Source organism: Bombina bombina, chromosome 4 (genome assembly GCF_027579735.1).
Source record: "Bombina bombina isolate aBomBom1 chromosome 4, aBomBom1.pri, whole genome shotgun sequence".
NCBI lineage: Eukaryota > Metazoa > Chordata > Amphibia > Anura > Bombinatoridae > Bombina > Bombina bombina.
Genome location: NC_069502.1, coordinates 1235714509 through 1235729149, shown reverse-complemented (window position 1 = coordinate 1235729149; position 14641 = coordinate 1235714509). Strand labels below are relative to the sequence as shown.

The 14641-nt window shown below is 45.7% G+C and overlaps 1 protein-coding gene across 1 annotated transcript in view; it reads left to right on the top strand.

Annotated features, from left to right (window-relative positions):
• Positions 1-4939: 4939 nt before the first annotated feature.
• The window catches only part of RRP36 (ribosomal RNA processing 36), a gene marked incomplete at its 5' end in the record, with an annotated part of 35868 nt that continues 26166 nt past the window's right edge, over positions 4940-14641 (top strand). Inside the window, 1 exon segment of the mRNA XM_053712785.1 lies at positions 4940-5014. Within this exon segment, the coding sequence (XP_053568760.1) occupies positions 4940-5014 (75 nt within the window).

Sequence of the window (14641 nt, the reverse complement as noted above, 5' to 3'; positions counted from 1 at the left end):
GTGTGTGGTGGGGGGAGGGCTGGTTATTGGCCAAGGTGTGTGGCAGGAGGATTGGTTGGTTATTGGCTGAGGTGTGTGGCAAGGGGAGGGGCTGGTTATTGGCTGAGGTGTGTGGCAAGGGGAGGGGCTGGTTATTGGCTAAGGTGTGTGGCAAGGGGAGGGGCTGGTTATTGGCTAAGGTGTGTGGCGAGGGAAGAGCTGGTTATTGGCTAAGATGTGTGGCGAGGGAAGAGCTGGTTATTGGCTAACGTGTTAGACGGATGGGAGGGGCTGGTTCTTGGCTATGGGGCAGGGTGACTGGTTATTATCTAAGGTGTGTGGCAGGAGGGGCTTGTAATTAGATAAGGTGTGTGGCAGGGTGGCTGGTTATCTAAGGTGTGCGGCAGGAGGGAGGGGCTGGTTATTGACTCTGGTGTGTGGCAGGGGAATGGTTAATGGCTATGGTGTGTGGTAGGAGAATTTGTTGGTTATTGGTTAAGGTGTGTGGCAGGAGTATGAGTTGGTTATTGGCTAAGGTGTGTAGCAAGAGGATTGGTTGGTTATTGGCTAAGGTGTGTGGCAGGAAGATTGGTTGATTATTGGCTAAGGTGTGTGGCAGGACGATTGGTTAATATTTGGTTAAGGTGTGTGGCAGGGGAGGGCTGGTTATTGGCTAAGGTGTGTGGCAGGGGAGGGCTGGTTATTAGCTAAGGTGTGTGGCAGGGGGAGGGCTGGTTATTAGCTAAGGTGTGTTGCAGGGGGATAGGGGTTGGTTATTGGCTAAGGTGTGTGGCAGGAGTATGGGTTGGTTATTTGCTAAGGTGTGTGGCAGGAGTATGGGTTGGTTATTGGCTAAGGTGTGTGGCAGGAGTATGAGTTGGTTATTGGCTAAGGTGTGTGGCAGGAGTATGAGTTGGTTATTGGCTAAGGTGTGTGGCAGGAGTATGGGTTGCTTATTGGCTAAGGTGTGTGGCAGGAGTATGGGTTGGTTATTGGTTAGGGGGTGTGGCAGGAGTATGGGTTGGTTATTGGTTAGGGTGTGTGACAAGAGGCAGGGGGGGTTTATTGGGTAAAGTGTGTGGCAGGGATGCTTATTTGCTAAGGGATGTGACAGGAGATGTTTATTGGCTCAGGTGTGTGGCAGGGGATGTTTATTGACTCAGGTGTGTGGCGGGGGGAGGGCTGGTTATTGGCCAAGGTGTGTGGCAGGAGGATTGGTTGGTTATTGGCTGAGGTGTGTGGCAAGGGGAGGGGCTGGTTATTGGCTGAGGTGTGTGGCAAGGGGAGGGGCTGGTTATTGGCTGAGGTATAACTACTATAGACTGGAAACTCTGTGACAGAGAACCTATAGGAGGCGCTTATTTAACAGGTGGTATGGATGGTCCTAATGTAAAAAACCCATAAAAAATTATAAAAGCAAAACTAAAATACAAAATTAATACATAAATTGATAAAATCAAATATAAAGGATTGTGGTAATTGGTATCTACAAATAGATAAAACAAAATGTATATATATATGAATATACACACGTTGCACTGGATGGTATCCAGTATAAGTGGTGCAAATAAAGTCCCAAAAAATGTCTGTCTGGAAAAGGAGTAAGTGGAAAAGGCAGCTCTCGGTCTTCACTTCACAAGTGATGTAATTTTCTTAGATGGACAACTGTAAAAAACAGAAACAGTGGCGCCACATGTGTAGATCAATGGATACCCAAACACAAATCTGGACAAGATACAGGGTACTCACAAGCGTGAAGGCACTCTCTTGTGTCTATTAGAGACAGGCTGGTATTCTGAACAGCAAACCAGCTGGCTGTGTGAACGAATCCCCGTCGAGATGTCCTATATATAGTTATTTTAAAATTCTTGAAAATTCTAGGAATTTAAAATCAAACTATTATTTTGCCTCAAAACTGACCTGAGCCACTATCTTAGCACTCTGATTTGATTTTCAGATATTTATATCTGTGAAATTGACTGAAGGTATGCCATGTCCCATAACTTCCTAACCACCACCTGGTTCTGATCTCAGAAAACCCACAACTTCACTTCCCACTGCCCTGACCCTCCCCCTGGAACACCTGGAACTACAACAAGGAAACCATCTAGGCAAGGACTGCCTTCCAGGATATCCACTTCTCCAGGACATCTCGACGGGGATTCGTTCACACAGCCAGCTGGTTTGCTGTTCAGAATACCAGCCTGTCTCTAATAGGCACAAGAGAGTGCCTTCACGCTTGTGAGTACCCTGTATCTTGTCCAGATTTATGTTTGGGTATCCATTGATCTACACATGTGGCGCCTCTGTTTCTGTTTTTTACAGTTGTCCATCTAAGAAAATTATTGGCTGAGGTGTTTGGCAAGGAGAGGGGCTGGTTATTGGCTAAGGTGTGTGGCAAGGGGAGGGGCTGTTTATTGGCTAAGGTGTGTGGCAAGGGGAGGGGCTGGTTATTGGCTAAGGTGTGTGGCGAGGGAAGAGCTGGTTATTGGCTAAGATGTGTGGTGAGGGAAGAGCTGGTTATTGGCTAACGTGTTAGACGGATGGGGGGGCTGGTTCTTGGCTAAGGTGCATATGGGGCAGGGTGGCTGGTTATTATCTAAGGTGTGTGGCAGGAGGGGCTTGTAATTGGATAAGGTGTGTGGCAGGGTGGCTGGTTATCTAAAGTGTGCGGCAGGAGGGAGGGGCTGGTTATTGGCTCAGGTGTGTGGCAGGGGAATGATTATTGGCTATGGTGTGTGGTAGGAGAATTTGTTGGTTATTGGTTAAGGTGTGTGGCAGGAGTATGAGTTGGTTATTGGCTAAGGTGTGTAGCAAGAGGATTGGTTGGTTATTGGCTAAGGTGTGTGGCAGGAAGATTGGTTGATTATTGGCTAAGGTGTGTGGCAGGAAGATTGGTTAATATTTGGTTAAGGTGTGTGGCAGGGGAGGGCTGGTTATTGGCTAAGGTGTGTGGCAGGGGAGGGCTGGTTATTAGCTAAGGTGTGTGGCAGGGGAGGGCTGGTTATTAGCTAAGGTGTGTTGCAGGGGGATAGGGGTTGGTTATTGCTAAGGTGTGTGGCAAAAGTATTGGTTGGCTATTGGCTAAGGGGTGTGACTGGGCAGGGGATGGTTATTGGCTCAGGTGCGTGACGGGGCAGGGGATGGTTATTGGCTGCAGACAAGGGGTGTGACAGAGGGCATGATGTGTATTGGCTCAGGTGTATGGCAAGGGATGTTTATTGGCTCAGGTGTGTGGCAGGGGGAGAGCTAGTTATTGGCTCAAGTGTGTGGCAGGGGGGGGGCTGGTTATTAGCTCAGGTGTGTGACGGGATGTTTATTGGCTCAGGTGTGTGGCAGGGGGAGGGATGTTTATTGGCTCAGGTGTGGGGGAGGGCTGGTTATTGGCTCAGGTGTGTGGTAGGGGGAGGGATGTTTATTGGCTCAGGTGTGTGGCAGAGGGAGGGATGGTTATTGGCTCAGGTGTGTGGCAGAGGTAGGGATGTTTATTGGCTCAGGTGTGTGGCAGAGGGAGGGATGTTTATTGGCTCAGGTGTGTGGCAGAGGGAGGGATGGTTATTGTCTCAGGTGTGTGGCAGAGGGAGGGCTGGTTATTGGCTCCGGTGTGTGGCAGTGGGAGGGTTGGTTATTGGCTCAGGTGTGTGGCAGAGGGAGGGTTGGTTATTGGCTCAGGTGTGTGGCAGAGGGAGGGATGGTTATTGGCTCAGGTGTGTGGCAGAGGGAGGGATGGTTATTGGCTCAGGTGTGTGGCAGAGGGAGGGATGGTTATTGGCTCAGGTGTGTGGCAGAGGGAGGGCTGGTTATTGGCTCAGGTGTGTGGCAGAGGGAGGGTTGGTTATTGGCTCAGGTGTGTGGCAGAGGGAGGGTTGGTTATTGGCTAAGGTGTGTGGCAGGGGATGTTTATGGGCTCAGGTGTGTGGCAGGAGGGAGGGCTGGTTATTGGCTCAGGTGTGTGGCGTGGGGGGGCTGGTTATTAGCTAAGGTGTGTGGCAGGGAATGTTTATTGGCTCAGGTGTGTGGCAGGGGGGAGGGCTCATTATTGGCTCAGGTGTGTGGCAGGAGGGAGGGCTGGTTATTGGCTCAGGTGTGTGGCAGGGGGGAGGGCTGGTTATTACCTCAGGTGTGTGGCAGGGGGAGGGCTGGTTATTGGCTCAGGTGTGTGGCAGGGGGTGGGCTGGTTATTGGCTCAGGTGTGTGGCAGGGGGAGGGCTGGTTATTGGCTCAGGTGTGTGGCAGGGGGAGGGTTGGTTATTGGCTCAGGTGTGTGGCAGGAGGAGGGTTGGTTATTGGCTCAGGTGTGTGGCAGGGGGGAGGAGTGGTTATTACCTCAGGTGTGTGGCAGGGGGGAGGGCTGGTTATTGGCACAGGAGTGTGGCAGGGGGAGGCTGGTTATTGGCTCAGGTGTGTGGCAGGGGGGAGGACTGGTTATTGGCTCAGGTTTGTGGCAGGGGGAGGGCTGGTTATTGGCTCAGGTGTGTGGCAGGGGGAGGGCTGGTTATTGGCTCAGGTGTGTGGCAGGGGGAGGGTTGGTTATTGGCTCAGGTGTGTGGCAGGGGGAGGGCTGGTTATTGGCTCAGGTGTGTGGCAGGGGGAGGGCTGGTTATAGGCTCAGGTGTGTGGCAGGGGGAGGAATGGTTATTGGCTCAGGTGTGTGGCAGGGGGAGGGCTGGTTATTGGCACAGGAGTGTGGCAGGGGGAGGGTTGGTTATTGGCACAGGAGTGTGGCAGGGGGAGGGCTGGTTATTGGCTCAGGTGTGTGGCAGGGGGAGGGCTGGTTATAGGCTCAGGTGTGTGGCAGGGGGGAGGACTGGTTATTGGCTCAGGTGTGTGGCAGGGGGGAGAACTGGTTATTGGCTCAGGTGTGTGGCAGGGGGAGGGCTGGTTATTGGCTAAGTGGGGCAGTTTGGCTTCTCATTGACTGTAAAACGTGTGTTTAAACCTCGCCCCTTGTGTCTTGCAGGTTGTGCAGAAGAAGATAAAGAGAGTCCGTGACCTAGAGATGAAAGAGAAGCTGGAGAAGCTCTTGATGAGAATGGTGAGAGCTTTTAGGTCGGTTTATTCACCAGTTCCACCTTTCCCTGTACTATTTAGGGATTTAGCATGTGGGGTGCAGCAGGAGGGTGGGGGAAGTCTTATTGTCTAATAGGACTGGTTATGCCAGTTTTCTTTTTTAATGACACGATGAGTCCACGGATCATCTTAATTACTAATGGGATATTCACCTCCTAGTCAGCAGGAGGCGGCAAAGAGCACCACAGCAAAGCTGTTAAATATCGCCTCCCCTCACTCCCAACCCAGTCATTCTCTTTGCCTACGTTAGTGATAGGAAGAGGTAAAGTGAGGTGTTAGATTAGATTCTTTAATCAAGAGTTTATTATTTTTAAAGTGGTGCAAGATTGTGCTGCTTTGTTCTAGGGTGTAGCCGTAGTCCATATCAGTCTCTTCAGTAGGGCAGTGGTGGCTTTAGAGCAATGGGAACTTGTGGGACATAATTCTCACTGCGCCTCCCATATATTTTTGCTGCCCTATCTCCTATAGCCTGAGGTAAATTTAATCAGACTTTTATTTCTCCACAGGTTGATGTGAGGGAGAGGACCTCTCAAGCCTGGGAGCTGCCTTGCTGTCAGGCAGATATAAGGCAAGTGCTGTTTTTTTATTCTGGGGCCAAGAAAATAAAGCATTCTCGGAGGTAAAAGTGTGCACATTTATTGGAACATATAAGGCTCATACAGGGAAGGGGCACTTAATGTTTGGGGACTATAGACTCTCCTAGGCTGGAGGGGACTTTTGACAGCCATATCTGCAGGCACTGGGGCTGGGAGTAAAGCGTTTTCACTTGCTCTGGTGGTTTGAGTCTCCCGACGGCTTTACTTAACAAACATGCCGATTGGGAGATGTGGTTCATGTAGTAACGTCCACGATGGTTTGTGCGCCAACTTTTATTGCGCCTTACTTTTATTTTTCCTTACTGGTTTGTGCGCCACTTTTATTGTGCCTTAGTCCGGGACATATTTTCTGTATTCAGAGACGACAGAGTTTGAGTTCAGCAGGGTGTCACTAGAAATGCATGGTTTCCAATAAAGCAGGCGTTTCTAGCATTAACCGTTGGCTATATTCTTCTTGCTGAGGTCCGGATCGTTTCCTGCACCATAAGAAAAGGGACATTGACTCTGGTTTAGCAGTCAGGTAGGCACCTCAGCAAGGTGTCTGTAGTGTTCAAATTGTGTTATTTTCATAATTGACAACATTTGGTAAAAAAGTTACCTATTTAAATTTAAAGACACAGTAAAGTTTTTTCATTAAAAAATTTTAATTAATATTTGAGGTTTTTTATTTATTATTTTACTCATTGTGAACTGTATGGACCAAGGGGCCTTGCAAGATGTCACTTGCCCCTTGTGTTTTGAAGCAAATGTGGAACCACCTATCTCTTTCTGTCCCTCATGTATTAAGAGAACTTTAAATTATAGGGAAAAGATTTTTTATGAAAATCTTTCTAAAGCGGATGTTGTCCAAGAGTCGAATGACGAGGTTCAATAAATCCCGCAGCTTTCTCCCCAAGCGTCCCAAATTTTCTCCAACATTGGTGTGTCCGGTCCACGGCGTCATCCTTACTTGTGGGATATTCTCTTCCCCAACAGGAAATGGCAAAGAGTCCCAGCAAAGCTGGCCATATAGTCCCTCCTAGGCTCCGCCCACCCCAGTCATTCTCTTTGCCGTTGCACAGGCAACATCTCCACGGAGATGGTTAAGAGTTTTTTGGTGTTTTAATGTAGTTTTTTTTTTTTTTTTCATTTAAATTTAAATTAGAACATCTCCGCGCACTGCTTAAGGAGGTGTTATCTACTCTGGATGATTGTGACAACTTGGTCATTCCAGAGAAATTATGCAAGATGGACAAGTTCCTAGAGGTACCGGTGCCCCCCGACGCTTTTCCTATACCCAAGCGGGTGGCGGACATAGTAAATAAGGAGTGGGAAAAGCCCGGCATACCTTTTGTTCCCCCCCCTATATTTAAGAAATTATTTCCTATGGTCGACCCCAGAAAGGACTTATGGCAGACAGTCCCCAAGGTCGAGGGGGCAGTTTCTACTCTAAACAAACGCACTACTATTCCTATCGAAGATAGTTGTGCTTTCAAAGATCCTATGGATAAAAAATTAGAAGGTTTGCTTAAAAAGATTTTTGTACAGCAAGGCTACCTTCTACAACCAATTTCATGCATTGTTCCTGTCACTACGGCAGCGTGGTTCTGGTTCGAGGAACTAGAAAAGTTGCTCAGTAGAGAAACTCCATATGAGGAGGTTATGGACAGAGTTAACGCACTTAAATTGGCTAACTTTTATTTTAGATGCCGCTTTGCAATTAGCTAGACTAGCGGCGAAAAATTCAGGGTTTGCTATCGTGGCGCGCAGAGCGCTTTGGCTAAAGTCTTGGTCAGCGGATGTGTCATCCAAGACAAAATTGCTTAACATCCCTTTCAAGGGTAAAACTTTATTTGGACCAGAATTGAAAGAGATTATTTCAGACATCACGCCCTTCCACAGGATAGGTCTTTTAAGGCTAAAAATAAGCCTAATTTTCGTCCTTTTCGCAGAAACGGACCAGCCTCTAATTCTGCATCCTCTAAGCAAGAGGGTAATGCCTCACAACCCAAACCAGCCTGGAAACCAATGCAAGGCTGGAACAAGGGTAAGCAGGCCAAGAAGCCTGCCACTGCTAACAAAACAGCATGAAGGAGTAGCCCCCGATCCGGGACCGGATCTAGTGGGGGGCAGACTCTCTCTCTTTGCTCAGGCTTGGGCAAGAGATGTTCAGGATCCTTGGGCGCTAGAAATAGTTTCTCAAGGTTATCTCCTGGAATTCAAGGAACTACCCCCAAGGGGAAGGTTCCACAGGTCTCACTTATCCTCAAACCAAATAAAGAGACAGGCATTCTTACATTGTGTAGAAGACCTGTTAAAAATGGGAGTGATACACCCAGTTCCAATAAAGGAACAAGGAATGGGATTTTATTCCAATCTGTTCGTAGTTCCCAAAAAGGAGGGAACGTTCAGACCAATTTTGGATTTGAAGATCCTAAACAAATTTCTCAGGGTACCATCGTTCAAAATGGAAACTATTCGAACGATTCTACCCACCATCCAGGAAAGTCAATTTATGACTACCGTGGATCTAAAGGATGCGTACCTATATATTCCTATCCACAAGGAACATCATCAGTTCCTAAGGTTCGCTTTTCTGGACAAGCATTACCAGTTTGTGGCCCTCCCATTCGGGTTGGCCACTGCTCCAAGGATTTTCACAAAGGTGCTAGGGTCCCTTTTAGCGGTTCTAAGACCAAGGGGCATTGCAGTAGTACCTTACTTGGACGACATTCTAATACAAGCTTCGTCTCTGTCAAAAGCAAAGGCTCATACGGAGATCGTTCTAGCCTTTCTCAGATCTCACGGATGGAAGGTGAACAAAGAAAAAAGTTCTCTGTCCCCGTCAACAAGAGTTCCCTTCTTGGGAACAATAATAGATTCCTTAGAAATGAGGATTTTTCTGACAGAGGTCAGAAAATCAAAACTTCTAAGCTCTTGTCAAGTGCTTCATTCTGTTCCTCGTCCTTCCATAGCGCAGTGCATGGAAGTAGTAGGATTGATGGTTGCAACAATGGACATAGTTCCTTTTGCACGAATTCATCTAAGACCATTACAACTGTGCATGCTCAAACAGTGGAATGGGGATTATACAGACTTGTCTCCAATGATTCAAGTAGATCAAAAGACCAGAGATTCACTCCGTTGGTGGCTGACCCTGGACCATCTATCCCAGGGAATGAGCTTCCGCAGACCAGAGTGGGTCATTGTCACGACCGACGCCAGTCTGGTGGGCTGGGGCGCGGTCTGGGAATCCCTGAAAGCTCAGGGACTATGGTCTCGGGAAGAGTCTCTTCTCCCGATAAACATTCTGGAACTGAGAGCGATATTCAATGCTCTCAGAGCTTGGCCTCAACTAGCAAAGGCCAAATTCATAAGGTTTCAATCAGACAACATGATGACCGTTGCATATATCAATCATCAGGGGGGAACAAAGAGTTCCCTGGCGATGAAAGAAGTGACCAAAATAATTCAATGGGCGGAGGATCACTCCTGCCACTTGTCTGCGATCCACATCCCAGGAGTGGAAAATTGGGAAGCGGATTTTCTGAGTCGTCAGACATTCCATCCGGGGGAGTGGGAACTCCATCCGGAAATCTTTGCCCAAATAACTCAATTATGGGGCATTCCAGACATGGATCTGATGGCGTCTCGTCAGAACTTCAAGGTCCCTTGCTACGGGTCCAGATCCAGGGATCCCAAGGCGACTCTAGTAGATGCACTAGTAGCACCTTGGACCTTCAACCTAGCTTATGTATTCCCACCGTTTCCTCTCATTCCCAGGCTAGTAGCCAGGATCAATCAGGAGAGGGCCTCAGTGATCTTGATAGCTCCTGCGTGGCCACGCAGGACTTGGTATGCAGACCTGGTGAATATGTCATCGGCTCCACCATGGAAGCTACCTTTGAGACAGGACCTTCTTGTTCAGGGTCCATTCGAACATCCAAATCTGGTCTCCCTCCAACTGACGGCTTGGAGATTGAACGCTTGATTTTATCAAAGCGTGGGTTTTCAGATTCTGTTAAAGATACTCTGGTTCAGGCCAGAAAACCTGTAACTAGAAAAATTTACCATAAGATATGGAAAAAATATATCTGTTGGTGTGAATCCAAAGGATTTCCATGGAATAAGATAAAAATTCCTAAGATTCTCTCCTTTCTACAAGAAGGTTTGGAGAAAGGATTATCTGCAAGTTCTCTAAAGGGACAGATCTCTGCTTTATCTGTCTTACTACACAAAAGACTGGCAGCTGTGCCAGATGTTCAAGCATTTGTTCACTCCTCCCTGGAGTCTAAATCTAGTTCTTTCAGTTCTTCAAGGGGTTCCGTTTGAACCTTTACATTCCATAGATATTAAGTTACTATCTTGGAAAGTTTTGTTTTTGGTTGCAATTTCTTCTAGAAGAGTTTCAGAGTTATCTGCTCTGCAGTGTTCTCCGCCCTATCTGGTGTTCCATGCAGATTAGGTGGTTTTGCGTACTAAGCCTGGTTTTCTTCCTAAAGTTGTTTCTAACAAAAATATTAACCAGGAGATAGTTGTACCTTCTTTGTGTCCGAATCCAGTTTCAAAGAAGGAACGTTTGTTACACAATTTGGACGTTGTCCGTGCGCTAAAGTTCTATTTAGAGGCTACTAAAGATTTCAGACAAACATCTTCCTTGTTCGTCGTTTATTCTGGTAAAAGGAGAGGTCAAAAAGCGACTTCTACCTCTCTTTCCTTTTGGCTTAAAAGCATTATCCGATTGGCTTACAAGACTGCCGGATGGCAGCCTCCTGAAAGAATCACAGCTCACTCCACTAGAGCTGTGGCTTCCACATGGGCTTTCAAGAACGAGGCTTCTGTTGACCAGATATGTAAGGCAGCGACTTGGTCTTCACTGCACACTTTTGCTAAATTTGACAAATTTGATACTTTTGCTTCTTCGGAGGCTATTTTTGGGAGAAAGGTTTTGCAAGCTGTGGTGCCTTCCGTTTAGGTAACCTGATTTGCTCCCTCCCTTCATCCGTGTCCTAAAGCTTTGGTATTGGTTCCCACAAGTAAGGATGACGCCGTGGACCGGACACACCAATGTTGGAGAAAACAGAATTTATGCTTACCTGATAAATTACTTTCTCCACGGGTGTGTCCGGTCCACGGCCCGCCCTGGTTTTTTAATCAGGTCTGATGAATTATTTTCTCTAACTACAGTCACCACGGTACCATATGGTTTCTCCTATATATATTTCCTCCTGTCCGTCGGTCGAATGACTGGGGTGGGCGGAGCCTAGGAGGGACTATATGGCCAGCTTTGCTGGGACTCTTTGCCATTTCCTGTTGGGGAAGAGAATATCCCACAAGTAAGGATGACGCCGTGGACCGGACACACCGTTGGAGAAAGTAATTTATCAGGTAAGCATAAATTCTGTTTTACTGCCCTCACAAGCAGTGCCCTGCGATTCCCTCCGAAATTACTTTAAGGGACATCGTATCACTCATGTTTTCTACAATTTCTGATGCGTTGTCTGCTTTTTCAATGTTGCAGGGAAAGCGTAAGAGGAAAATCAGACATTCAATAAGCGAGGTTTCTGACGCTGTAGCATCTGAAGGTGAAATTTCAGATTCAGAAAGTGTAATTCCTCTTGCTGATACGGAGGTTGTATCTTTTAGGTTTAAGCTAGAACACCTCCATCTATTACTTAGGGAGGTTTTAGCTACTTTGGACGACAGTGACTCCACGGTGGTGGTTGTTCCTAAGAAGGTCTAGTAAGCTGAACAAATATTTCGAGGTTCCTTCCTCGACAGACGTGTTTCCGGTTCCTGACCGAGCTTCTGGGATAATTGCTAAGGAATGGGAGAGACAGGGCATACCTTTTTCTCCCTCTCCTATTTTTTAGAAGATGTTTCCCATAGCCGACTCTATCAAGGAGGCTTGGCAAACAGTGCCTAAGGTGGAAGGGGCCGTTTCCACCTTAGCTAAGAGAACTACTATTCCCATATAATATAGCTGTGCCTTCAACGATCCTATGGACAAAAAGTTTGAGTGTTTACTCAAAAAGATGTATGTACACCAGGGTCTGCAATGGCAACCAGCTGTGTGCATTGCTACCGTCACTAGTGCGGCGGCGTATTGGTTTGATGCACTGTCTGAGGCTATCAGGACAGAAACTTCTCTGGATGAGATCCAAGATAGGATAAAGGCTCTTAAACTAGCTAATGCCTTTATCACGGATGCTTCCCTTCAAGTTATCAAGCTGGGAGCTAAGATTTCGGGTTTCTCTATTCTAGCTCGCAGAGCCTTATGGTTAAAACCTTGGTCTGCGGATGTTTCCTCTAAGTCTAAGCTTCTGGCTATTCCTTACAAGGGGAAGACCTTGTTTGGACCTGGCCTGATGGAAATTATCTCTGATATCACGGAAGGTAAGGGTCATCTTCTCCCTCAAGACAAGAGAAACAAACAAAAAGGACAGAGTAATTTTCGTTCCTTTCGAAATTTCAAGGGAAATTCTTCCTCTTCCTTCTCTTTTTTTTTTTTTTTTTAAATAAATTTTTTATTGATCTCCAAGAGACACAAAATTATGATGAAAATAAACAATGGCAGGACATTTCATGAAACTGTGTACAAATAAAAATCGTACATTGTGAACACAAATATTTTGCCGTGATCTTCTTTGTCTAACTGGATTTTTCTAACACGCATAAAACTTAACAATTAGAAATAAATAAAAAAAGAAAAAGGAAGAAAGAAGAAAAAGAAAAAAAAAACCCACACACTCCCCCCTGTCCATCCCCCCCCCACCGCACCATCCAGATCTCAATCAAACACCCAGGAAGAGTGTCAGATACTCTATGGCCCACTGCTAATCCACGCGGCCGGGAATTTCCCCAAAAGTACCATTTCTGCGAAACTGATAGACGAGCGAAACGGGAAAAGTATCTGTCTTTGGATTGGGACGGAGTAAGACTTAATGATTGGAAGCCATCCCCAGAGAAAATCATCTATTCTCTTCTCAGAGGCATCCACTAAATGAAATGATTCAAAAACTACTTGTTCTTGAATCTCTTTAAGAAACAGTCCGAAACTCGGAGCTCTATTTGCTTTCCAATTCTTGAGAATAAGATGGCGCACCGCCAAAATAATCATATTGATGATACGAATCCAACGGGGGTATCTACTATCCATAGCACTAAACAATAAAACCACCTCTTGTATGGTCACCGCCATATTAATATCGTAGAGGGCATTAAACCAGAAACAAACTTTAAGCCATAACTGATTGATTTTGGGGCAGTACCAAAACATATGAAATAAATCTGCATTATGATTAGCACAGCGAGGACAATTACTTATACTAGAGATAGAAAATTTTTGGATTTTTAACGGATGTAAATAAAAATTATTCAAGAGCTTCACATGTGATTCCTTCCAGCCCATAGATATCCTGCATTTATGTAACATATTAAAACTTTGAACAATCTTTTCATTATCTATCTCAGAAATAACTGGGTGTAACCAGTTACAGATCTTATCTAGATATTTTTCACTTTGTTTGGACAGCATAATGTCATACATCAATGAGATAGATGAGACCCCGCCAATGAATTTTTGAATTAGGGTTCTGACATCCGACCACGCTGCCACCTGCCTGCCCATATAATTTTGCTCATGTATATAGTGTCTAATTTGGAAATACGCAAATAGATCTGATCTGGGTAAATCATAAGTCTGAAAGATAAGTTCTGCTGTGAGTATCAAATGATTTTCATCTAACAATTGCTTGATCAGCAATAACCCATTATTTGCCCAGGATTTGAATACTTTATGATGGATGCCTGGTATAAACTTAGGGTTACCTTGAATAGGTAGGAAATCCGAGAAGGACGGGTCTAATCCTATCGTATGGCAAAACTTCTGCCATGCGATGACAATATTTTTAAAAGATATCATTCTGCAGATATTAAACGGAAGCTGTTTAGTACTACAATGCAGAATAGCTTTTCTCCAACATAGGTGTGTCCGGTCCACGGCGTCATCCTTACTTGTGGGATATTCTCTTCCCCAACAGGAAATGGCAAAGAGCCCAGCAAAGCTGGTCACATGATCCCTCCTAGGCTCCGCCTACCCCAGTCATTCTCTTTGCCGTTGTACAGGCAACATCTCCACGGAGATGGCTTAGAGTTTTTTAGTGTTTAACTGTAGTTTTTATTATTCAATCAAGAGTTTGTTATTTTGAAATAGTGCTGGTATGTACTATTTACTCAGAAACAGAAAAGAGATGAAGATTTCTGTTTGTATGAGGAAAATGATTTTAGCAACCGTAACTAAAATCCATGGCTGTTCCACACAGGACTGTTGAGAGCAATTAACTTCAGTTGGGGGAACAGTGTGCAGTCTCTTGCTGCTTGAGGTATGACACATTCTAACAAGACGATGTAATGCTGGAAGCTGTCATTTTCCCTATGGGATCCGGTAAGCCATGTTTATTACGATCATAAATAAGGGCTTCACAAGGGCTTATTAAGACTGTAGACTGTTTCTGGGCTAAATCGATTCATTATTAACACATATTTAGCCTTGAGGAATCATTTTATCTGGGTATTTTGATATAATAATATCGGCAGGCACTGTATTAGACACCTTATTCCTTAGGGGCTTTCCCTAAGCTTAAGCAGAGCCTCATTTTCGCGCCGGTGTGGCGCACTTGTTTTTGAGAGGCATGGCATGCAGTCGCATGTGAGAGGAGCTCTGATACTTAGAAAAGACTTTCTGAAGGCGTCATTTGGTATCGTATTCCCCTTTGGGCTTGGTTGGGTCTCAGCAAAGCAGATACCAGGGACTGTAAAGGGGTTAAAGTTTAAAACGGCTCCGGTTCCGTTATTTTAAGGGTTAAAGCTTCCAAATTTGGTGTGCAATACTTTTAAGACACTGTGGTGAAAATTTGGTGAATTTTGAACAATTCCTTCATGTTTTTTCGCAACTGCAGTAATAAAGTGTGTTCAGTTTAAAATTTAAAGTGACAGTAACGGTTTTATTTTAAAAC